Below are 25389 nucleotides of genomic sequence, written 5' to 3'. Positions count from 1 at the left end.
GCAATTGGTCTGAAAAAATATTTAGCTAAAACCACTTATGATTTTAAATGATTATTTATTTAAAATTATTTTTAATTGTGTTAAGTCATATATGTATATTTTGTCCTGGTAAAATTAAACATTACAGATCTCTATTATAATCATCCCTTTCTCTTACTCCTCAGAGATAAGTGCTTTAATTTTAAGTTGATATATAGCTTTCTCAAAGCTTTTGTTATGTATTAAAAAAATATGTAATACACACTTGTGGAAAACATAATTTTTTAAAAGTTTATTTGAGAGAGCAAGCATGAGTGGGGGAGGGACAGAGAGAATCCCAAGCAGGTTCTACACCTGCCAATGGGAGCCCGATGGGGGCTCAAACCCATGAACCATGAGAACAGACCTGAGCTGAAATCGAGCTGGATGCTCAACCGACTGAGCCACCAGGTGCCCCAAAATATAATTTGATTGTGGGGAGGACGGCGGGAGGCTTCAGAGGAAAGCATGTGTGAACTTTTTTTTAAGTTTATTTATTTCGAGGGGAGCCTGGGTGGCTCAGTCGGTTGAGCATCCGACTTCGGTTCAGGTCATGATCTTGCAGTTTGCTTAGGTTTCTGTGTTTCCCTCTCTTTGCCCCTGCCGTGCACATGCTCTAGCTCTCAAAAATAAACGTTAAAAAAAAAAATTAAAGTTTATTTATTTTGATGGGGGGGGAGAGGCAGAGAGCGAGAAAGAAAGAGAATCTCAAGCAGGCTCCACCCTGTCAGCGTGTAGCCCGACCTTGGGCTTGATCTCCACCTTGGGCTTGACTTCGAGAACTGTGAGATCATGACCTAAGATAAAATCAAGAGTCTGATGCTTAACTGACTGAGTTACCTAGATGCCCTATAATATATAACCTAAAATACAAGAGGATTTTATAAATAGAATAAACAAAACCCAGAAGTCATAAAAGATCAATGGATTAGAATTTACAAAAATTTTAAAACTCTGATACAGCAAAAATGATCATATAGTTAAAAAATAGATAAAAAACGGGAAAAAATAATTTTTGTTACAGATAAGGGCTATTTTCTTATTTAAAAAAGAGTTGATATAAATTATTTAGAAAATGTTGAGTAACAATGGAACTGCAAATTAAGAAAAAAATAATTACAAGTGCCAGCAATCACTCAACTCAAAGAAATGTAATAACCACATGCGAAGTAACCAGTTGAGCTGAAGCTGACCCTAAAAAACGTAAATAAAAAATGAGACACCATTTTGTATTTATTATATTGTTAAGAAATGTGATGATATCCCAGAGTTAGTGAGGGTGTGAAGGAAATGATCAATCCAACAGTTTTTGGATGTTTTCAATGATCCAACTTTCTGATAAATGATTAGCACATGTTCTTTGACCTTGGAATTCTAGCCCTAACAATTTATCACATGAACATAGTACTCAACAAAAGCTTGATAGCATTATAATGAAGATTTAATGGGAAAACACTGCAAACAACCAAAATGTCTATCAAATGCATGCAGGTTAAATAAAATTTGGCATATCCATACAAAGGGAACACCGTGTAGTCAATGCAGAGAATAAGGTAGATTTGACTGTGACCTTCTCAAAGAGTTTCAAGATGCATTTTGTTAAGAAAAATCCGAATAATGTAAATAGCATAAACACCCCTGTTTTAAAAAAATTACAGAAGTAAAGTAACCCAGGGGCACCTGGGTCAGTTGAACATCTGACTCTTGATCTTGGCTCAGGTCATGATTTCACGGTTCATGGGATCAGGCCCCACGTTGGGCTCTGCACTGTTGGTGCGGACCCTGCTTAGGATTCCCCCTCTCCCTCTCCCTTTCTGCCCCTCCCCCCACATGCGCATGCACTCTCTCTCTCTCTCTCTCTCTCTCTCAAAATAAATAAATAAACTTTAAAAAAATCTTAAAAAAAAAAAAAAAAAGGTTCGGGCGCCTGGGTGGCTCAGTTGATTGGGCATCCTACTTTGGCTCAGGTCATGATCTGGCAGTTTGTGAGCCCACATCGGGCTCTGTGCTGACAGCTTGGAGCCTGGAGCCTGTTTCAGATTCTGTTGTCTCCCTCTCTCTCTCTCTCTGCTTCTCCTCCACTCACACTCTGTCTCTCTCCCTCTCTCAAAAATAAATAAACATTAAAAAAATTAAAAAAAAAAAAAAAAGAAGAAGTAAAGTAACCTGGCTATTTAATTCTCACTAACCAACTCTGGAATCAATAGGTCCAGTCATATTTTTGGATGAACCCCTCTCTATCTGAATTCTTGCTACTGAGGAACCAAAAAAGCTCCAACATCAAAGGGATACTAGTACTACATATATAAAAACAGGAATATATATGATGCATACGCATGCATTTTTTTTCCTGGAAGAACCCACAACAAAGTGTTAGACTTTCACTTTTTGGTGCCTTTCTGCATTATTTGAATTTCCTAACTCTACACATTTTTGAAAAGCCTAGATTTCTGAATTCTTAAAATTTTAAATTTTTGCACATTATTTTAAAACAACTGTCAACAGAACACGGCATAGGGAGATAAATACCTTATTTTTAAACTTTGTACCTTTATGTAAGTAAAAGCCAATTAATAATTGCTGTTATTTTAAAAAATAAACATTGTGAGAAGGGCAAAAGGGGGGGGGGGGCGATACAAAAAGAAACATCAAGTCCAATTCTTCAAATAGTAAAATCTCAGAAAATTAGATATTCTATGACCCCTAGGATTTCTCACTAGAGAAGGAAAGAAATATTTAGCAAGTGAACATAAAGTTGATGACTAAATATAAAAGATTATAAAAACTGCAGAAATATTTCCTAAATGTTTATTTTTCACACCATGAAGTTACATAGTACTCACCCAGCTTGGAAAATCAGACCAAGTTGGAACTCGCTGACAGAGGTCCCGGAGAATACGTATGATAATCACACAGGACTGCAGACCATTAGCTCTAGCCTTAAGAGCAACACAAAAACCAGGTGAATTAATCTGAGAAATATTGAAAATATCCCTTGATGAAAAAAAGTTAAAATACCACTGTTCAATGGAAGCTCAGGTAAAAATAAAACAAAAATAATCACACTTAAAATTGGATTCAATGAGCTGCCATTTACAGCAGTATTTTATGCCAGGGTTAGTATTTAAGAGCTGGTATTTTAGGTCAAAGTAAACAGATTATACAAGAATAATATTTCTTGATCCCCTGTGAACCTTGACCTGTGTCATTTAAAACAGTAAACTTAAAAAAAATCTGCCTACATTAGAAATAAAAGAAAAAGTAAAGAGCTAAAAAGTTTGTCTAGGGACTGAAAGGTTAAGGAAATCTGTTTGGTTTCCCTTCTGTGCCTTTGCATGACTGCAAAGTCACTAAACCAAACAGTTTCTTCCTCACCTTTCACTCCCTACACTTATTAACTTAGAGAAAGAGGGGGGAAAATCTTAAAACTATACACAAAGCTTTAAACACATATTCCATTATTTAAAGCAAAAGTTAATCTGCAGCCTTATGGAATATAATATATTTACACAAACATGTGATGTTCCTAAACAAGTAAACTTTAAATATAGCTACTAAAAATTAAAATAAAAAAACCCAAACTACAAAACACCCCCAAAACCTAAGGTTATTGTCAAATTAATAGTAACTGCAATATGCAGATCTTCATACCCAGCTTTCTATGTTAACATATTTTCTGAGATTTAATTTAAAATAGTATTGCTTGGGCAATCTTTTGAAATGTTTAAGCACAGTTAAACATGTTGTACTGAACTACTCTCTCATAAGGCTACAAGAAAAAAGTAAAATGATGTTCCGAACCTGGAACCACTTAGCGTGGCGTAGAGCAGCCAGAGCGTCAAGGCATTTTTGCCTGTCCAAGACGTCCGGTGGGTCTTTCACCATACCCGAGGTTACATCTAAAATGGATTGAATTGGCAAAATGCAGTGAGGAATGGGTGTTTGACCAGGTGAGCAAGACACTTCCTTATAGTAGCATCAGCGTCACATGAGCCATTTGAGAGTTTACCGGCACATTAATGTACCCAGAGAATTATTTTCAACAAATTTACATAATCCAATGTGAAGATCAAAAGGAGAATTTAAACTCTTATAATAAATAATTTCTCCAAATATAAACCCTACCCACCAAAATAAAAAGGGAGGATTACTGGACACAGCGCACCAGCACAAAGACAAGACAAGAGGGAACACAAAAATCCACCTTAATAAATGAAGAGTGTATGATAAACTATGAAGTTTGTTCAGTATTCTAAATGGTCATGTCATTCTGGGGCTCATATAGCAAAGAACTAATAATAAAGATGGATTTATCAATATAGTAATAATCAGAGAAAAATGAAGAGTCAAAGATAAGCATTTCTAAGAGATCAATACTTTCTCTCCTGCAAGGAAAATTTTAGCTTCAAAGGAATATGAAATGCTCTTTTAAAAGGTTACCATAAAATATTCCAAAGAATAAATGTAGAGGAACAATGGGTAAAGTGGAAAAGGGCGATAGGAACCAGCATGATTAAACAGAATACGTACAGAAAGGAAGAGATGCAGTAAAGTAAGCAGAATGCTTTGATGATAAACAATACGTATGGTCTAAAATGATAATAACTGGTTTTAATTAGATTATTGTATTAAAACATAAATGAGCTATCTAAAAACTTGAGGAGAAAACTAGAGACAAGAAGGTAATTTTATATTCATGATAGCTGCAGGGCCAGCTATGTATCCATCTATACATATCTGTAAAGTGTGTATAAAAATAACAGCATATCTGCTAATCAAACTAGCCAAAATAGCAACCAAGTCAATCTAATTCATAGCTCTTGGGTAATTTTAATAGTATAAATATTTCCTAAATACAGTATAATCATATACCAGGAAAGTAGTCTCTTGAATTTAACAGTCTTCTGGCTAAGTGCATCAGATGTATGCAGTACTTAAGATATAATTTAGGGGCACGTGGGTGGCTCAGTTGGTTGAGCGTCTGACTTCGGCTCAGGTCATGATCTTGGGGTTCATGGGTTTGAGCCCCGCGTCGGGCTCTGTGCCGACAACTCAAAGCCTGAAGCCTGCTTTAGATTCTGTGTCTCCCTTGTCACTGCCCCTCCCCCGCGCTCGCTCGCTCTCTCTCTCTCTCTCTCTCTCTCAAAAAATAAACAATAAAAAAAAATTTTTTTTAAGATATAATTTAATAAATCATTGAAGGTACCAAAGGAATATGAGGGTCAAAAGAAATATATGATAAAAGAAGTTAAAGTTGGTTTTAAGAGTACAGGGCCACTTTAGGTAAGTTATTTAATTGTATATTTTGTATGAGCATTCAGTTATCTTAAAAGACACTTGTCCTGGGTTGCCTGGGTGGCTAAGTCGGTTAAGCATCCAACTCTCGATTTCAGCTCAGGTCATGATCTCATGGCTTGATTTGTGTCGGGCTCTGCACTGACAACACGCAGTCTGTTTGGGATTCTCTCTGCCCTTCCCCCACTCTCTCCCTCATAAATAAACATAAAAAAAAAAGACACTTGCTCTTATTCTGAATAGGTTACACATAAAAAACCTTATTTTAGAAATGGTATCGAAGTCTCTCCACTGCATGGGCTTTCTGTTCTTAATTCTTGCTCTTCAAATAATCAGATGATACAGATTTTTTTAGAAGACATGTTAGAAGGGCGATTTACAGATAATCCAAGAACACTACGCCACACTACGCCACATTCTGAGAATTAACACTAAAAGAGGAATCTGAGTGCTAAAAAGAAACTGTCAAGACAAAATATTAGTGTTAAAAAAAAAAACAGTGAACGGGGTGGGGCACCTGGGTGGCTCAGTTGGTTAAATGTCTTAGACTTTGGCTTAGATCATGATCTTGCAGTTAGTGAGTTCGAGCCCTGTGTCGGGCTCTGTGCTGACAGCTGAGAGTCTGTAGCCTGCTTTGGATTCTGTGTCTCCTCTCTCTGCCCCTCCCCTACGTGCACTCAGTCTCTCTCTCAAAAATAAGCAAACATTAAAAAATGTTTTAATATTTAAAAAAAACAGTAAATAATCCTAAAACCTGTAAGACCTATTACTAAAGTCAGAAACATACTGACCATTAGAAATGGGGCTATTCTGAGATAAGGAAAAGGGACACAGGAAAGCACAGCTAACTAAAGAAAAAGAAAGAAAAAAAGAAACAAGAAACCACTCCTCAAAGCAAGATTACAGAACTGCTGAAGGATCCTCTTTCCATGTCCCCTTATTTACATTATTTGTTAAAGCTAGAATGCAAATAGGTGACAATGTGCAATCTCTTTCTAAAAAGTTTCTGAATTTCTAAACGTTATTTTTACAATTTTACAATAATTTCCTCCAAAATGTAAGAAAATTTCTCTTTTAGCACACATTCATAACTTTGAAAATTTTAATGACAATTTCAAAGATGCCAAGACACCTATTGCAATTTAAAAACAAATTAAGAGCTGTAAGTAGGAAGTTTCTGTTAAATTTAGAGTGTGGATTTTTGCACCCATTTTATATTTCAAGTGGATTAACCCCTTAGGTATTGTGTACTAAAAACAAAACAAAACAAAAAATCATACTTGTTGCTTAATACCCAGTTAACAAAACTCAGTTAATTTAAAAAAAAAAAAAAGGCAAATTCTTACCCTACATAAATGTATTTCATAAATTTTAAGGGGTTAATCACCAGTTAGAAGACATGCTGTGTCCACACTACTTTATGATTAAAAGTTAATGGGAATGTATTAATTTAAATTAACATGGTTATATAAAATATATAATCCACCCACAACCATTTAAAAACTAGTGTGAACACTGCTCAATTCTAAATAGACAAAGACAAAACAAACAAAACAGCCACACAAAGGACAATAAATGCCAGACTCTGCATCCAAAAATCCCTCCTTAATCAAATGGCAGGTGTGACACTGAGCTTTTGAAAACCTTGGTCAAAAATCCTTCCGATGTCTTGGCAGCAACCCCTGACAGGAATCAATCCCCTCTGCTAGAAGGCTTTGGACCGGGCCTGATAAGCTACAGGTGGAAAAAAACACACACAATACTTGTCTTGCTGCAGAAAAGACTCTGTAGCAAGGGTTAGAGCATTTCGAACATTTCAAGCTTCAAGTCAATTAACTGTTAACTTAATGTTTAACTGCCAAACACAGTACCATAAAATAGATCTGTCATGCGTTTAACAGTTATTTGGGCAATTTAATAATTTCTTTTAAGTAATTTAAAGATAATTTTTGGTATTAACCAGGACTGTTAAAGAGGCTACCACACTGCGCAAGTCTTGAGATTTATAATTGCTCTTCCGGCAAAGCCTTCCTTACCCTCTGGACTAACTCCCCAAAGCAAGCTATAGGCTTTACGTGATTTTAAGACACAGAGCATTGGGAGCTGCAGTGAGAGAGAATACATACCGTTATTCTGCAGCAAGAAAGAAGCAATCTTCATAATGAAGCTAAAGACATAGTTTACTGCAGTTATCTGCAGCAAGGAACACTCTATCAATGTTTCTACAGTTTTTGCACATCCAACTTTTCAGCTCAGTGTCTTGAAGTAAAATCTTCCAATTTTGGACTGATCATTTCTCTCACCAAAGTATTTATGAAATCCAGAACAGTAATTCTAACTCAAGTCTGGGTCAGACAAAAATATAATTTTGTTTCCTTTAGAAGGGATAGGTTATCAACGACTACCACAAATGCGATATGAACTTTAGACTTTTGCAACATAATAAAATGACTTGATATTGCACAAATTTAACTACAGTTAAATATAATTAGATAAAATGTGCTCTGAAATAGTTAAATGGTTATATGAATATAATTTCATCCTAAATATAGCAACTTTTATTTATATCATATTAGATTTTTTCCCCCAAATCCTAAGGGTCATATGTTGCATATGAATTGACCAGATTGACTCAGGAACTGTTTTTCTAGCAATATCCACAGCTAGACCTTGAGTGGAAACTCATGTTCATAGAAAAGATCCTTTTCACAAAACCCATTTGTTTTTAAGACGCAAAGCTTTTACAACATACAAGCCCTGATATGGTATACATATGAAGTATATGAGACATGTCTCCCAATGACTACATTTTAAATAAAGTGTTCTCTTCCTGGGTTGTGGAAAGCCCAGTGCCTTAAAAAAATTGTTTTGCTGTAAAAAAAAAAAAAAACAAATTTAAAGGGACTACAACTAAGAGCCTAATCATGCTATTTTAGACAAGTTAATTTTAATATTCAATATATAGTATTTTCTCTTCTCCTTTATCACAAAGAAATATTAGTGTAGACTAACTCCATACTCAACAAGTTAAGATGTACAAAAACAACATGAAAGGAAACAAAGTAAATTTTATCTGACCCATAAAACAACAGAACCAACATAAGGCAGACACTGACCATGCTTTTTGGCTTAAAAGCTTTCGAAGCTTTGAAAATGTTATAGAACAGTCCCTAAAGCAACATTGCTGGCACCAGCAGGATTTCATATTCTACAATTGTAAAGTAAGTTTAAAAACCCTGAATTGTACTAGAACTTACTAACTACACCTACACCATTTATTTTTCAATATATCTAGTATAATAATATTGGGATCAAACGCCCAAATCTATGTGCATTAGGATGCTCTGCATTTATTAAAACTCTCCAAACCAAAGAGCAACCTCAGAGAACTAGAAGTATTTACCTGAGGACAAGCCAAATCCATGATTACACTTATAACAATGCCTCTTAAAGTATAAGCATTACAAGTATTAAACCAATTTTATTTATGAAACTCTCTTGTCTTTTTTGTAAGACAAGGCAAGAACAAGAACTTCTTAATAGAAGTTAAATTTGTGGCCCCTTACTACCAACATTTCTTTAATTTTTTTCATGTGTCCACTGTGTCAGCAAGAATAATTTTGAACTTTTTTTTTCCAGAAATCTGAGGTTAGCAAGAAAAGAAAAAAATTATAAAATCAACAATATCATGAATGTTTTATGTAAAAGTACATTACTAAAAACATTTACTTTCTGGGAAGTGATCTTAAGCAAAACTGGTTGCTATAAATCAAATCTATCAAATTCATATTTAATGCCAGCATGTTGCCTTCTAGGGCTTAATGCCATCTTAAAAGAGTAGATAAATGAAAAAAAAAAAGTTAATAGAAAAGTAGAATGCTTAATGGCTTTCCAACCTCCTTCCCTCATGTTCTCCTCTCGAATAATTGGAGATGTCAGGGTGATAGTGACTTGCATTTTGGGTTCCACACATGAATTCAAAATTATTGCCGCTTCAGACACAGCACATTTTATGTCATACTTCTCAGGACTTATAACCTATGTAATGAAAAGTACAAACAAATTAGTTGGACATTTTACATTATCAGACAAAGCAATTTCATTATGGATCTTTCATTTTCTCGCTACCTCAAGCATTTTACTTTAAAAAATTTTATTTTTAAGTAATCGTTACACCCAACATGGGCCTTGAACTTATAACCCCAAGTTCAAGAGTTGCATGCTCTACTGACTGAGCCAGCCAGCTGCCCCTCCCTACCTCAAGCATTTTATAAGTTGATAATATACTTACTTCCTCCAAGAAGCCTTGCAATAATGCAAATATCATTAGTTTCTTACTACACTTTCCTTTTAGAATTACCATTATCTGTATCATGAGTTATGTGGATATGTCCCTCTTAGATTATGAATTCTTGGGTAACAGAAACACTGCCGTATTTATTATTGTACCTTCCAAATAGCACCTGGGTAGCTAAGTACTTGTACATTTGCAGAATTTGACTGAAACTTAAATAGATATTTGAACCTAACAGAAGCATAATTCAACCTTTCCCATTGTAAATTGTGAAATCAACAGATCTGTATTTCATCAGAGAGCAAAAAAGTCTTTATTAACATTCACAAAACCAGGAATCACTGCAATTTGGAAGATATTTAATAAGCCCCAGTTTACATTAATGAATGAAGACTACAGAAATTATACTGTTTATAACACAGTATCTAAATTCAAATTCTAGCTGTTACTTTACTAGTGATGTGAACATGGGCAAATTATTTAACTCCTCTGTTTCTGTAAAATGGGGACTGTAATTTTACCTAACCTATAGAACCGTTGGAGGACAAAATGAATTAACTACATAAAGCACTTAAAACAGTGCCTAGTACATACTAAGTATTATATAAATGTCAACTGACAATGATGATGATGATGAATTAATTCTGTTTCTTTTGTTTATCCACTTGTATAAAGTACAGACTGATTTGGAAAGAGTATTCTGCTTTTAGCCTAAGTGCTTGATTATTTCCCTAGGATATATTTCCTGTGTTGTAGTTTTACTAAGCATCACAATTAATATCAAGATGTTTCTTGCAAGTTACATAATTCTTTCAAGGTCCTCAAACCTTTTCCTCTCCCCCCATTGTGCACCCCACTGCCCTTGCAGCCTCAACAGTGGGATAAGAAGTAGATGCACAATGCTAATTCTGCTGGTTCCTAATACTTAAAAGTATTAGTTGCTTTGCTGTGGTCAGGCAGTATTTATTCTGACTCACTGCTGTAGAATACATATTATCAATGAAATGTCAATCCTTGGATTTAGAATGCCTAATTAAATTGCAAGGTTTTGAAATAAATTTTATACATTGAATTATTCAAGGATATTTATTTTAAATCTTAATCTGAGATTCTGACAAACTAATGTATAAAACTTGAAACAAAAAAAGTTTGCTTTTGTAAGACCAGAAGGGGGTATGCTACTAATTGTGCATTGCCGTAACTTAGTGGACACAGACAGGAGAAGTAATTCCTACCATCATAAACACAGAAAACCAAAACAAACAACAACAAAAAAATACACCAAACACAATAAAATGGAGGAAATTCAAACTGGAAAGGCTATTTCTTATTATATTTTATTAAAAACATGCATTCAGTTAAATAGGCAAAAGATTCATGAATTTTCAAAACTTAAGCTTGCAATACAGGGTCTTTATTTAAAAAAGAAAGAAAAACCATTTTCTGTCCTATAACAACTGCCTTCTCTCCTATGCTTCAAATCTTGGAAAAAGAACAGGAAGAAGACATGTGCTAAAATTTAACATTTTTAAATAAATTAGCAGGATGGCTTCATGTCAAATACAAGCACTATAAAACCTAAAAAGACAAAGTAGAAAATAGTTCTGCCAGTTTGCACAACCAAGCAAAAAACTCAATATGGAAAGTCAAGCCAATAATTTAAAGGCTGGCTTAGGTTTAGGCTAAAGCACAGTTAGTCCTGCCAAAAACTTCTGAACTAGACAAGGGGTAAAAATGAACATTTCCATAATACTTACAGCAAGCTGTTTGGGTAGGTTTTCTGCAATACGGCTTAATAATGTCTTTGAAGGTTTCTCAGAGCACAGCAAAACAAGGTTGACATTTCTATCTCCTCGGAGAAGTAATCCTTTTGCCAATACTCCCACTCGCAAAACTCCTTTTAAAGCTCTGCAGTGAAATCAAATTATATTATGACATTTCTCTTCTCAACCAGAGCCATCATAATATCTACACAATAGTAAATCAAATATTTTTTACACTATTAAAAGTTTCATCAACTACAGTATAAAGATGGATTCAATATTATTAAGAAGTATACTTCATTTAGATAAGAAATATGGGTAAATAAATGAAGAGCTAAGTTCTCACAGGGACAATTTCAAAGAACATTAACATTTCTGTCTCACTTTATAAATTAGAGTCATGTTTAATATAAAAATATTTCCAAATGGTAAAAGGAAAATGAGAGGTTATTGAGAGGTTATATGCAAAACTGATATGAAAGATATTCCTAAAGCTTAAGCTTCTTTATGCTTTATGGTCAATGCATTAAGGAAAAAAGTTGCTCAAACAAAGAGTGAAAATGGGACAGATGCAACACATAAAAACTGAAGAGCAGCTGAATCCAATTACCAAGGCTGCTTTGAAAACAGACTCAAAATAGTTTTATATAAATTTCAATAAAATGAGTAAAATCACAAGGTTGGAGATTCTAAGGAACTGTGCATTTCTCATTTTAGCAAACAGCAGCTGAATACATTAAATATCTGACCAAGCAAGATAAGACATGTACATTCACACCAGGGAGTTTTTCAGTCTTTGTAACTTTTTATTTCAGGTGTAAGAAGCCCATGTAAAGAAAAACAAAAATATGCAAAGTAAATAACTCTGAAAACACACCTGTCTTTACCTCCCTCTTTTTTATCATCTCCCTCTTTGTTCTTACTCTTCTCATGTTCAGACAAACTGTCTGAAACAAGTTTTAAAGCACGTTCAGTGATAGAAACAATTTTCTGAACTGCTTGTAATTCTTCTTCAGTTGGATAAATGGTTGCGTGTTTTGTCATTACATAACGGTCATCAGATGAGTCAGGACGACGTAAAGGCTAGAGAAAAAAAAGTTACTTCATTTAAAAACGATGTTTCCTGGGCAAAAATAAACTATTTTTCAACTCTACATGTTTTTAGTATCTTTTTAATAAGAAAAGACAATGATGCCAAGTGTCTATTTAAAATTATCTTCTCTTTTTCCATTTCAGTAAAAACAAAAATGCAAACTATGGAAAGTTATACTATCAAGAGTATGTATCTCTGTATGTATATATGCTTTGCCTAAACACCAGATCTAAGGTTATGAAAATATTTTTTACTCAATTTTAAAGACCAGTGGTTGTGACACTTTTTTTTTTTTTTTTTGGCTTTGATAAAACAGGTCTTACAAATGCTTGTTCTGTGTAAAGACAAATGAGAAAGAGAATCGGTTAAATAAAGAGGAGGAATTTGCTGTGCTCTCCGGACAACAGAACAAAACAAAATCCTCTTGTTTTTTGTAATCTAAACTTCTATGAAATGTTCTTCATAACCCAGGTGTCTCTTCTTTTACAGCTTCCATGGAACACAAACTCTCAAGATGCATATCTTTCCTATAGTTTCCCTAATACATCAAGTGTCATGCTCATGTGGAACCATTTACCTACCCCTTATCCTGTACTCAATTCAGAAGTAGTAGTAGGTTTTAGATGGTCAGGATTCAAAGAAGGAAAAAAAAGATTCTTAACAACTGGTAATGGGAAGGTAATAATTTTGAAGGCCAAGTAGCTGCCTTCAAAATTGGTTGCTCTTGCTGATCTCGAGAAAAACAAAGGATAGAAAATCTCTAATGTTAAAGAACAGTTGATAAAACAAGTTCAGGGTGCCTAGGTGGCTCAGTTGTTTAATGTCTGACTCTTGATTTTGGCTCAGGTCATGATCTCATGGTTTGTACGATCGAACCCTGTGTTGGGCTCTGTGCTGACATTATGGAGCCTACTTGGGATTCCCTCCCTCCCTCCCTCCCTCCCTCCCTCTCTCTCTCTCTCTCTCTCTCTGTCCCTAGCTTGCATGGTGTGCTCATTCGCTCTCTGTCAAAATAAACCTTAAAAAAGAAAAAGAAAAAAAACAAGCTCTTCTCCTGTGTAGCTTATACTGAAAGTAAGAAAGACTCATGGAAACTCTATCAACTCCTTATATATAAAGCATGAGCTGGGAACCTGTTATAAAAAAAAAAAAAAAAAAAAAAAAAAAGGAGGGAAAATTCTGTATCAGATGAAAAACTTACATTGAGATTATGAGACTATTAAATCTAAGCATTAGCCCCCCAAACTGTTATCCTGTAATACTGAACCAATCTTACACGTTCACCCCCTATGTAGACAAAGTGGATACTCACTGCAGGCCCCTGTGGCTGAGGAGGCATGCCTGGTCGGACTCCCAGAAGGCCTAACGGGCCTGGGGGACCGTGAGGATAGCCTCCATCAGGCATTCGGCGGCGATCATCCCAATGGTGTTGTTCTTCCTCCATTCTTCTCCAGTACATGTCCTCTTCGTAACGTCTGAAAATACAGAATAATGCTACAAGCCTGAGAGAAATACACCCCAATAACTTACATCAATAATGACAAAAAGCACAATTAAAAAAAACCTTCCCAAATCAGCCTACCTAATGCCTTTTTTCCACTACTGTATCTAATGTCCTTCATTTGCTTTCATCTATAAGTAAGGAGGCAAATATAAGTGAAGAGGTGAGAAAACAAAGAGAAAAGCAACACAAAATTTCATAGCCTGATGTCAAAGTTGAGGGAGCAAACACCAGAAACCTCAGAGTTCCTTCCAATCTCTCCCTCTTTAAGGGGAAGATGGTAAACTTAAATGCCTACCTCAAATGGCCAGACCAGTAACATGTGTGAAAGACTGGAAGCACACATTCAAGAATTTTCTCTCTCCTATTTTCTCCTTAGAATCTCTTTTATTAATGTTTATTTATTTATTTATTTTTAAGAGAGAGAGAGAGAGAGAGAGAGCACGAATGGGAGAGGGACGGAGAGAGAGGGAAACACAGAATCTGAAGCAGCCTCCAGGCTCTGAGCTGTCAGCATGGAGACCAATGCGAGGCTCGAACTCAAGAACTGTGAGATCATGACCTCAGCCGAAGTCGGATGCTTACCTACTGAGCCACCCAGGCGCCCCTGGAGAGAATCTCCTAAGACTATTTTTAATCTCCCCATTTATGATACAGGCAGAGACAAAGACATCTGTACACTATGAGGAAAAACAACAGTGCAAGACAGTGATAAATGGCAACTCACATTCTGTCTCATTTTGGGGGATATATTAACAGTGGAGAGGACTACGGTAAAGTAGAAAGCACATGTTCTGGCTAGACAGAACAGCTGCCACCCAGCCTCTATTAATTATTGCTATAAGGGAATAAAGATTGCAATCCCCAAATCATCAAGATTTTATTAACAGCTTTCAGTATCTTTAATGTTGGTTCAGATTAAAAATACCATGTATACCAAATAAAACACCCATGGGCTGAACTTGGGACTGCAGGCAGCTAGTGTATAACCTCTGCTTTAATGGTCCTCTTCAGAATCTAACTTCTTTTTTATTATCTCACTTTCTCCCAGTTCTCTCTTCACTTTTAGCTTCATACTATGATATCAATAACTCCCAAGGGAAATCATGTCTCTAAAGTAAATTTTGAGAGGCAACTGGGTGGCTCAGTTGGTTAAGCAACCAACTCTGGCTCAGGTCATGATCTCACAGTTTTGTGAGTTTGAGTCCCACATTGGACTCTATGCTTGTCAGCGCACAGCCTCTATTCTTCTTACTCTCTACCTCTCCCCAGTTCTCTCTCACAAAAATAAACAAACATTAAAAAAAAAAAAAAAAGAAAATTCTGATAGCAATAAGGTTTTGGTAGATAAATTTATTTAATATAAAACATTAAGAAAGAAGTATGCTTCTCAAGTAGCTCTGAAAAAATTACCAATTTCCTCAGGTGGGGAATAAGCTGTGCTTTTTAGGTCATCTGACTTAGAAGTATAGAAACATACTTCTCTATTATTTAGGTCTTGGAAGAAAAATGAATCACAACAAGCTGAAGGCTCTGGAAAACCACGTACATACCAATTTTGAATAGTTTTTTGTTATTGCTGAAGAGAAACATTTAAGTTATATAAGGGCAGGGATTTTTTATCCACTGTTTACCAATCCATACTCAGTGCCTAACACACTATGTGCAATTTCCTAGCATATCGTAGGTGCTTAATAAATATTTATACGCAAAGGAGGAAAAGCTGCGTAATCTAAGTACAAAGAATTTCTTTTTTTTTTTTTTTTAACGTTTATTTTTATTTTTGAGACAGAGAGAGACAGAGCATGAATGGGGGAGGGTCAGAGAGAGGGAGACACAGAATCCGAAACAGGCTCCAGGCTCCGAGCTGTCAGCACAGAGCCCGACACGGGGCTTGAACTCACGGACCATGAGATCATGACCTGAGCCGAAGTCGGCCGCTCAACCGACTGAGCCACCCAGGCGCCCCACAAAGAATTTCTAATACATTACAAAGGCAGATTATTCATTAAAAAATGAGAATGATATATTTAAATATATTTAAAAGCCTGGGTGGCTCAGTTGGTTAAGCCTCTGACTTAAGCTCAGGTCATGATCTCACAGTTCATGGAGTTCGAGCCCCCGGTCGGGCTCTATGCTGACAGCTCAGAGCCTGGAGCCTACTTCGGATTCAGAGTCTCCCTCTCTCTCTGCCCCTTCCCTGCTCGCACATGCTCACGCTCTCTCTCTCAAAAAATAAACATTAAAAAAAAACAACAACACTTTTTTAAAATAAAAACTAAAAACACATAACAGCAAAAACTAAAGGTCACATGCTAATAATAGGCTATTACAATATAGTAATCTATAGAAATCAACAACAGGTAAATAAAAAAATAAAAAGTGAATAGGTAATTACCACAGAAAAAATACAAGTCCTCGAACAGGAAATAAAATTCAATTTGTGGGGTGCCTGGGTGGCTCAGTTGGTTAAGAGTCCGACTTCAGCTCAGGTCATGATCTCAAGGTTCATGAATTCGGGCCCCACTGTCGGGCTCTGTGCTGACAGGAGTCTGTTTTGGATTCTGTTTCCCTCTCTCTCTGCCTCTACCCCGGCCCCGCTTGTGCTCAGTCTCTCACTCTCTCAAAAATTAACAAACATTAAAAAAAAATTTTTTTAATTCAATTTGTGAAATAACAAGTGTTGGCAAGGATGTAGAGAAAGGATGTAGAGAAAAGGAAATCCCTGTATACTGTTGGTGGGAATGTAAATTGGTATAGCCACTGTGGAAAAGGTATGCAGGTTCCTCAAAAAGTTAAAACAGAAATACCTTATGATCCAATAATGCCACTACTTGGTATCTACCCAAAGAAAATAAAAACACTAATTTGAAAAGATAATGCATCCCTATGCTTATTGCAGCATTATTTTTAACAGCCAAGATATGGAATCAACCTACGTGTCCACTGATACACAAATAGGTAAGGGAGGTTTGGCACACACATGCAAAATATTATGCAGCCATAAAAAAGGATAAGATAGTGCTATTGCAACATGGATGGATCTAGAAGGTATTATACTAAGTGAAAAGTCAGACTGAAAAAGACAAAATACCCTACGATTTCACTCATGTGGAATCTAAATAAAGACAAATGAAAAAACAAACAAAAAGCTAATTCAGACGTATAAATATAGAGAACTGATTTTTGCCAGAGGGGAAGGGAATGGGGAAATAGGCAAAATGGGTATAGGGAAGTGGGAGATACAGGCTTCCAGTTATGAAATGAGTTAAGTCACAGGAATAAAAGGCATAGCTTAAACCACTGGAATTATACTACTCAGTATAGGCAAAAGGTACAGGTCTCCTTCAAACAAGTATTTCTGTTTCTGGGATTTTATTATTAGCAACCAATCATGTTTTATGCAATAATACAACCTCAAAGATTGTCAATGTAATGATTAAAGACACAATGGAAACAATGTAAATATCTAACAACATGAGAAAAGTTATAAAGAAAATTACACATCTATATGAGAATACTATGCTGCCCCGAAAATAAAGATATAGCTTCATTTTTTAAAAAGTTGACATATAAATGAAAAAAGTAGGTTATAAAAGTGATACATTGTGGTTCTGTTCCTGTTTTCCGAAATTGTATTTTAAAACTTGTACACAAAAACTCCTAGCAACAGTATTCATGATAGCCCCAAAGCAGAAACAACACAAATGTCTATCAATTGATAAATGTTACACCTCCATATAATGGAATATTATTCAGCCATGAAAGGAACAAAGTACTGACACATGCTATAACATGGATGAACCTTAAAAACATTGTGCTAACCAAAAGTAGGCAGAAAAAACAGTCCACATATCGTATGATTCCATTTATATGAAATCTCCAGAGTAAGTCTATAGACAAAGTATATTGTGGTTGCCTGGGGGTAAAGGCTGGAATTCCGGGGAAAATAGGGAGTGACTGCTAATGGGTTTTGTGGTTTCTTTTGGGGGTGATAAAAATGTCCTAAAATTGATTGTGGTGATGGTTGCACAACTCTGTGAACATTACTTAAAAAACACTGAATTGTACTATTTAATTTTTTCGAGTAAGCTCTACACCCAATGTGCGGCTTGACCTCATGACCCCAAAATCAAGAGTCACATGCTCTACTAACTAACTGAGCCAGCCAGGCGCCCCTGAACTGCATTATTTAAAGATATGTCAGTTATACTAATAAAACCAAACATTTATATATCTCCAGAAGATGAATTTTCTCCTTTCTCCTTCCCTGTAGCCTCTAAAGCTTTTTAAATAGAAATTTCTTTGAAACAAACAAACCCACACTTTATTTATGTCTAGAATCTACCAAATCTTATACTCAGGATATTTTTATTATGTAACCAAATGTTGTTTTGTTTTAAACAGAGGCCATTTACTTATAATATTAAATATAATAATTAAACTTATAATATTACTTATAATATTAAACTACTTTGGGGCACCTGGTTGGCTCAATCAGTAAAGCATGTGACTCTTGATTATGGGGTTGTGAGTTTAAATTCCATGCTGGGTGTAGAGTTTATTTTAAAAAAGAAATCTATAAATATATATATATAATATTAAACTATTTCTTCACATATTTAATATATATAAGGTACCACTTACCACATAATTCCTAATACCAAGGCCACGGTCAAATACTAGAATAGTCAATAAGTTAATTTTAATGCATTTCTTTCCTAGACCTAGGATCTTCCTGAAAAGTGAAAATTAAAAGTGCATTAAACAAATCTGGATTGCTTTGAATGGGAGTCACATACTCAGAATAGCTGTTTTTTAGAAAGGCTGAACCACTCACTATCATGTTACTAGAAGTTAAAGATATTACCTCATTTCCATTCTCCAACGTTCTTCTTCTTCTCGTCTTCGCCAATACTCCTCTTTCTGCATTTGCTTCCTCATTTTCTCTTCTTGAATCTTCCTGGCTCGAATACTGGGCTTTACTTCTACTTGTAAATCTGGATTTACTTTTTTCTGTTAAAAAAGACATTTAAAAAATTAGCAGCCCCTCTAACAATCTACACATATTATTGAATCATACAATCATACATATTCTTTCATCATAGAGGCTTTCAGTTTCAAATTTCCTATTATAAGAGTAAGATCAGTAAATAAGTTGTATTAAAGATTCAGAATACATTAATAAACATTCGTTTTCCCCTTCCACACCCCCAAATTCTTACTTGTCCAAACTTATTACGACATACTTCTTATATAAAAAGTACATAACTTAGTGCTAACCAACTGAAGAAATCTTTAGGGAACTAATGGCTATTTAATTTTCCCTTACTTGTTTGTGAGTAGATGATTCTAAACGTTTGAGTGTTGGGGTTAGAAAAACAACTATTTTAATTTTCACCACCTCTGTGTTTAGAAGGGAAAACATGAATCTAGTGCATCAGTCTAGCCTAATTAAAAACTTTAGGGGGCGCCTCGGTGGCTCAATCAGTTGAACATCTGACTTTGACTCAGGTCATGATCTCACAGTTCGGTTGATGAGTTCGAGCCTGCATCATGCTTGCTACTGTCAGCTTGGAGCCCGCTTTGGATCCTCTGATCCCTTCTCTGTCTGCCCCTCACCTACCTATGCTCTCTCTCAAAAATAAATAAAAATATTAAGCAAAACTTTAAATAGATGATTTGTATTTAACTTAACACTTAACAAGTTTTCAATGCAGAATTTCTCATCTCAAAATTCATCTTAATGAGAATTCTACCAAGACAGAGAAGGTAAATGAAGACCTGATACTTCTTTCAAAACACTTTATGTGAAGCAATTATCTGTATTTACATATTACTGGATCCAAGCAACGTTACAAGTCACTCAAAGTGATGAAATATGGTTATACTGTTCTTACCTAAGTATAACAAACTAATCAGTAAAAACAAACATCTGAATCTGAGACATGACATGCTGTTAAAATCGAAGTTCACAAACTGTGTGCATTATGTTTAGATGCTTTGTTTTCCACATAGAATGTTCCAAGCTGTGTTTAAAAAAAAAAAAAAGTTGAAATCTTACTCACTTTATATTGAAGTCTGTGTCTTCGCCCTTTTAAGTGCATCTCCTTAGCATTGGGATCATTAAAACTGCACTCACATAATTTACAATGGAATCGGATTACTTTTCCTTCATCATTTCGTACCTTGACACAGGGAGAAAAAAAAAACAACAAAAACCCAAGAATCATAACAGGTATGCTACAGTTGAAGATTTCATTCACGAACCTTCACAGATTCTGTGATAAGAAAATGTTGTAAACAATTAAGAGTTTGAAGTAGGGGAAAAATAAGAGACAACGTCTATAATTTTTTGAAAGGATAACCTATAGAAATGAATTGTTAAAATTCTTAACTGTAAGATGCAAGATGTGTTAGCATGTATTTGCTTTTGATATTAACTTTAATTTCAGCACTTTTATCCATGTGCAAACATTTAGATTTAAATGCAATTGGCTAGGGGTGCCTGGGTGGCTCAGTCAGTTAAGCGTCCAACTCTGATTTCAGCTCAGGTCATGCTCACAGTTGTGAGTGAGATCAAGCCCTGCCTTGGGCTCTGCACTGGGCATGGAGTCTGATTATGACTCCCTCCCTTCCTCCCCCACTTGCACTTTCTCTCTCTCATGAAAATAATGAGTAAATTTAAAAAAGGAAAAAAGTGTCATTGGATAATATTTCTCTAAGGTGTCCTGGCATGTATATTTCTTTAGATAACCAAATCTTACTCTCTTAAGATCTGTACTTTTAAAATTGTGATCTACTTATAAACTACACATTCCAGTTTTCTATCTGGTGAACAAAGAAGACAACAGAATACATAATTTTTTTTGATGGGAGAAAAAAAAATGAACAAATATTTACCAAAAACCTACAACATGCTAGGCACTATTCTAGGTACTTTATTTAATCTTCACAACTTTGGAAATATCCAAGTTTTACTGATGTGGACACTGAAGCTCAGAGAACTTACATATGTTCTACAACACAGTGAAAGTAAAGAGTAGTGACCACTCTATGTTGGGCCTTTTGCTAACAGCAAATATTTATTAGACCCTCTGACTTTCCCTCTTTCCTCAATTTCCTGAGTTTAGCTATAAAACCGGAAGCTTTCTTACCAGCTTGAGAAACCAAATAAACACGCTCTGTTAAATCAGCACCTTTAATTTTACACGTGAAACTACGTGACTGTTCAAAAAGAAATACTGGCTCTCTCTGTCAATATCTTCACTGCTCACAATTTTTTTTTTTTACTCTTATTTGCAGGACACTTGGAAGGATACAAGAATGCCTACCAAACAAATGGAACGTTACCTTCTATCACAGTGATGGTGTTGGAAGGGAAAGAGAGAAGTTAAAAAAATCATGGTATCACTTAGGCAAGCTTCAAGGGCATGTTTTTTAAAAACCTTTAACAACAATACCTACCATATTATATTCCTTAATCAGTAACCTAAATCTAATTTTAGACTTAAAGCATGCCTGCAACAAAGTGACACACTTCTCTCCTATATCTAATCTCACAGGAACGGTATTCTCAAATCAATACCTCTTCCACATAGTCATGCCCTACTGGCTGCACATCGCTCTGCAAAGCAGCAAGAGATGCAGGTGTGACTGGTTCTGACACGGTGTCCGGCTTTACTTCTGGAATCTGTACAGAGGTGACAGGAGTGCTTTTAACACATTCAGTTCCTTTTAAGTCTTCTGTTTTATTTCCTGTTGATTGCAACTTATTCCCACCTGGAAGAACATAAAAGAATTACAGTAATTTTAACTTTCTTTTTGTGTAAATGTATAATCTGATACAGGAAAAATTTCAGATAAAGTTCTTATTTTTTCTACCGATAGTCAAACTCCTGGTGACATCCATCAGAATTTTGAAGAACATATAAACCATTTGGCCTTTTTATCCTATTAATGAAATAAATACACGTCTGGATTTTGCCCTTCTCCACCACCCAAGGATCCTCTCCATCCCCACCAGGACTCTACTAACATCAAGTACCTAAAAGCGAACAGCAAGTACCTAAAAAGGTAGGGTCTAAACCTAATTCACGTTTGTAACCCCAGTTCCCTCCCAACTGGGTAATGCCCTAAGTTCTGGTGATATAAGAGTAAGACTGTGTAGCTGCCTTTGAGGTGCCAACAATTTAAGAGAAGATACAAATAATTACAATACAATGTGGTAACTGCTATAGTAAGTAGAAATACATTATGGGAATGCTTAAAAAAAAAAAGCCACTCCCCTCTAACATGATTCAGTTAGGAAAGGCTTCACCAAGGGTGTGTCCCTTGAGCTGGGCTTTGAAAGAAGAGTAACAAGCATGAACTTGGCCAGGTAGAAAGAAGAGAATGATGTTTAAATAGAACACCACGTACAACAACACAAAGTTTAAAAGACTATGGTAAACTCAAGGAAGACATCAGCATCAATTACTAGACAGACAGCGGTGATGACCTATGAGGCAGGGGTCAGATTGTGAAGACTGTGGGATGACATAAATAAGGAATATAACTTTTTCTGATATGCCAGAAGGTCAGTGAAAATTTTTAAGCAGGAAACTAACACAACTTGACACATATTTTAACAAAATAACTTTGACAAGCATTGGAGACTGGACGCAATCAGAGACAAAGCTCTGAAGAATAGACTTTGAAGGCCTAAAAACAAGGCAGTAGCTATGAAGAAAAACTGACATTTTTTGTAGAGATACTGTGGTGACAGAAATAAAAGAACTATGTACACAACTGAAGGAGGCAATAAACAAGCGGAAATAACGTGAGTGAAGTTTTCCATGTGAAAAAAGCAGCAAACTGAACAGATTATTTCATGGTATTCTTGTGACAGAATGAGACACTGGTTGGCCATAGAGAGCCACACAGATAATGACCAGGTAATTCCTACAAATAGCTCTAAAAGGTGGGAGTTTTGAGTTTGCCCAAAAGATTTCAAAGTTCCTGTACAATGGAGTGAATGAGACAACTTGAGAACACTGGGTGACTAGAGAGGAGAGCCAGAATCACAATCTTAGGAGCACCGCCATTTAATGAACTTGAAGGCAGGAGAACCGATAGAGACACCTGAGAAAGAGGTGGGTGGACATAGGAGAGACTTTAACGCTCTAAGATATAGCAGTCAACTGAGCAAATATTACACAGGTCAACAAGTTGAGACTGAAAACTAGCCACTAGATTTGGCAATTAGGTCTTTAGTGACTTCTGAAAGTGGTTTTAGAAGAATAGAGTGGAAACACTAAAACAGACTAAGGACTAGAAAAAAAGCATAGAAGTAGAGAAAGTAAGAATTAGGTTGCAGCTTGAGAAGATTATAGTAATAAGACAATATATATATTTTTTTAAGACTACAGAAGACACAGGGAAACCTGTATGACTATAAGGAAGAAACCATTAGAAGATTGAGGATTGCTTAAAAATTCAAGAGAAAAGAACAGGTATGTGATTAAAGAAGGTCCCAGAGAAGAAAGGAGGAGATGGATACAAGAGCGTAAAGCAGATGGGTTAGTTCTGGAATGGAGAAGAAACATCACTTTGACAGAGTTAGGAGGAACACAGAGAATCTTCAGTACTTGCCAACAAAGTTTATTTTGGGTGTAGAGGTTTTCTTGGCAGCCATATTTGTAGGCACTGCTGATACTTTAGTGTTGGATGTGCTATTAAGAGACGAGTTTCCTGTAGTTGTAAGACCTTTCACTGAAGAAGTTGCAATTGATGAAGTATTCACAGTACAATTGCTTGCTGCAATGCTTGAGGGAGAGGCAGTTGGTTTTGAAGCAGACACAGCTGTTGAAGAAGTAGCTTGGCTAACAACGTTTGGTTCTGTTGAAGGAATGGGTTTACCAAGTTTTGTGTGTAATTTAACCACCTACAAAATAAAAGCACATTTATTTGTCAGGAAACTCAAAAAGTGTAGATTTTTGAGTTTGTCTAAAAGATTTTATACAATGAAAATCTGAACTATATTTTCGTATTTTTATACACAAAACTCATCACTTTCAAAACAATCTCTGTGATGCAGATTTCGATACATATTCCATCTAGCACTAGGTGAGGAAACCAAGGCAGAGGAAGATGAAATCAACTTGGCTACATGCACACCAACCTAGATTTAAGTATGACAAGAGGAGGCAAATAATCATACAACAAATTTCCAATTGGCAGAATAAATGATCGAGTTCAATTTAAAGAAAAAAGGTCTACAGTCTTTCTCTCGTTAAGCAATGAGTATCTGATATTACTTTTATATATATTAACATATAAACAAGGCATGTAATCCACTCAGTTTTTAAGTTTTGAAGTCACCTATACTTAAACCCTCCATTGAAAAAGTAAAAGAAAAGAGAGTAAGACATAAGGGTGTGTGGGGAAAAAACACCTACTTTCTGATGCTTAGCACCACGAATGTGGGCAGCATATGCATCTGCTCCTGTACAAGACACATCGCAGAGCTCACAACGTAGCTGATTTTGAGTCCCACGAGTAGAGTTGTTGCTGCTGCTGGTATTTTGTGAGGCTTTCAATGCGGCTTCTTTTTTTTTATGTTTCTGTCCTTCTAAATGTTCTTTATAAGTCTGTTTCAAACAAAAAGGATAAATTTTGCTTTGCTAATTTTCTATCTATAACCATTTAAAATATTCAATTCTCAAATCTCTAATACTCATTTAAGAATGAGTACTAAACAACTGTAAAAGCAATTACAGCATGTGGGATTCCGTATCTATTTATCTATCTGTATTTATCTGTGGTTCTCTGCACTTTGTTTACCAAGAATACATTTATCTAACACTGATTTACAAAGGCCTTTCATACTTAGCCACATTATCAATAGAAGGTACATCACTTTCAGTTTTAAGAATCTGCATCTTTTACTGCTTATGTATAATCATGGACAGAGTGATCGTTCCACAAATTATTTTCATTATAGAATTAAGATGGGGGGGCTGTATCTACATCATGAAAAAAAAATTATGGAACGGTAACAAGACTCTTTACAAACAGGTATGTCTATTTATAAAACTGACTTTTCTACTTAGAATGCATTTTCACATAGAATCCATGCCATCCCGAACAAAAGCCTATTTAAAATAGGTAACAGCCAAAATTGTATATATTTGCAAGGAAAAAGTTATTGTAATTCTAACCAACAAAATAGTGAAATTGTGTATAAAAAATTGTCTGGAATCAGATGATCAAAGAAGGCAGATTTGTGAAGAAGGCAGAAGTGAAGAGGCTACTAAGGACTACTGTTTGCTTTGTCTTGAGTGGGGCCAAAAGTTCCTCTTTCATGTTTTATTTTTAAAATTGTTTTTAAGACAGATGTATAAGTAGCAAAAAATTGTATTTTCATCATAGAATCACAGAGGTG

The 25389-nt window shown here is 35.5% G+C and overlaps 1 protein-coding gene across 3 annotated transcripts in view; it reads right to left on the bottom strand.

The window, feature by feature from the left end:
• ZFR (zinc finger RNA binding protein) overlaps positions 1-25389 on the bottom strand; it is an 83263-nt gene that overhangs the window by 23902 nt on the left and 33972 nt on the right. For 2 of the 3 annotated variants that reach the window (XM_042952525.1, XM_042952532.1), the window contains 11 exons: positions 24404-24595; positions 23598-23889; positions 21553-21746; positions 20033-20152; positions 18835-18980; positions 13776-13938; positions 12248-12453; positions 11365-11515; positions 9210-9351; positions 3820-3917; positions 2862-2957 (listed from right to left, as the gene is read on the bottom strand). In XM_042952525.1, coding sequence (XP_042808459.1) covers positions 2862-2957; positions 3820-3917; positions 9210-9351; positions 11365-11515; positions 12248-12453; positions 13776-13938; positions 18835-18980; positions 20033-20152; positions 21553-21746; positions 23598-23889; positions 24404-24595 — 1800 coding nt within the window. Of the gene's footprint in view, positions 1-2861; positions 2958-3819; positions 3918-9209; positions 9352-11364; positions 11516-12247; positions 12454-13775; positions 13939-18834; positions 18981-20032; positions 20153-21552; positions 21747-23597; positions 23890-24403; positions 24596-25389 lie in introns of those variants that run through there. The other variant, XM_042952539.1, reaches the window with a different exon arrangement.

This window comes from Panthera leo, chromosome A1 (assembly GCF_018350215.1).
Source record: "Panthera leo isolate Ple1 chromosome A1, P.leo_Ple1_pat1.1, whole genome shotgun sequence".
Taxonomy (NCBI): Eukaryota; Metazoa; Chordata; class Mammalia; order Carnivora; family Felidae; genus Panthera; species Panthera leo.
This window is presented reverse-complemented; position numbering and strand designations above follow the sequence as displayed.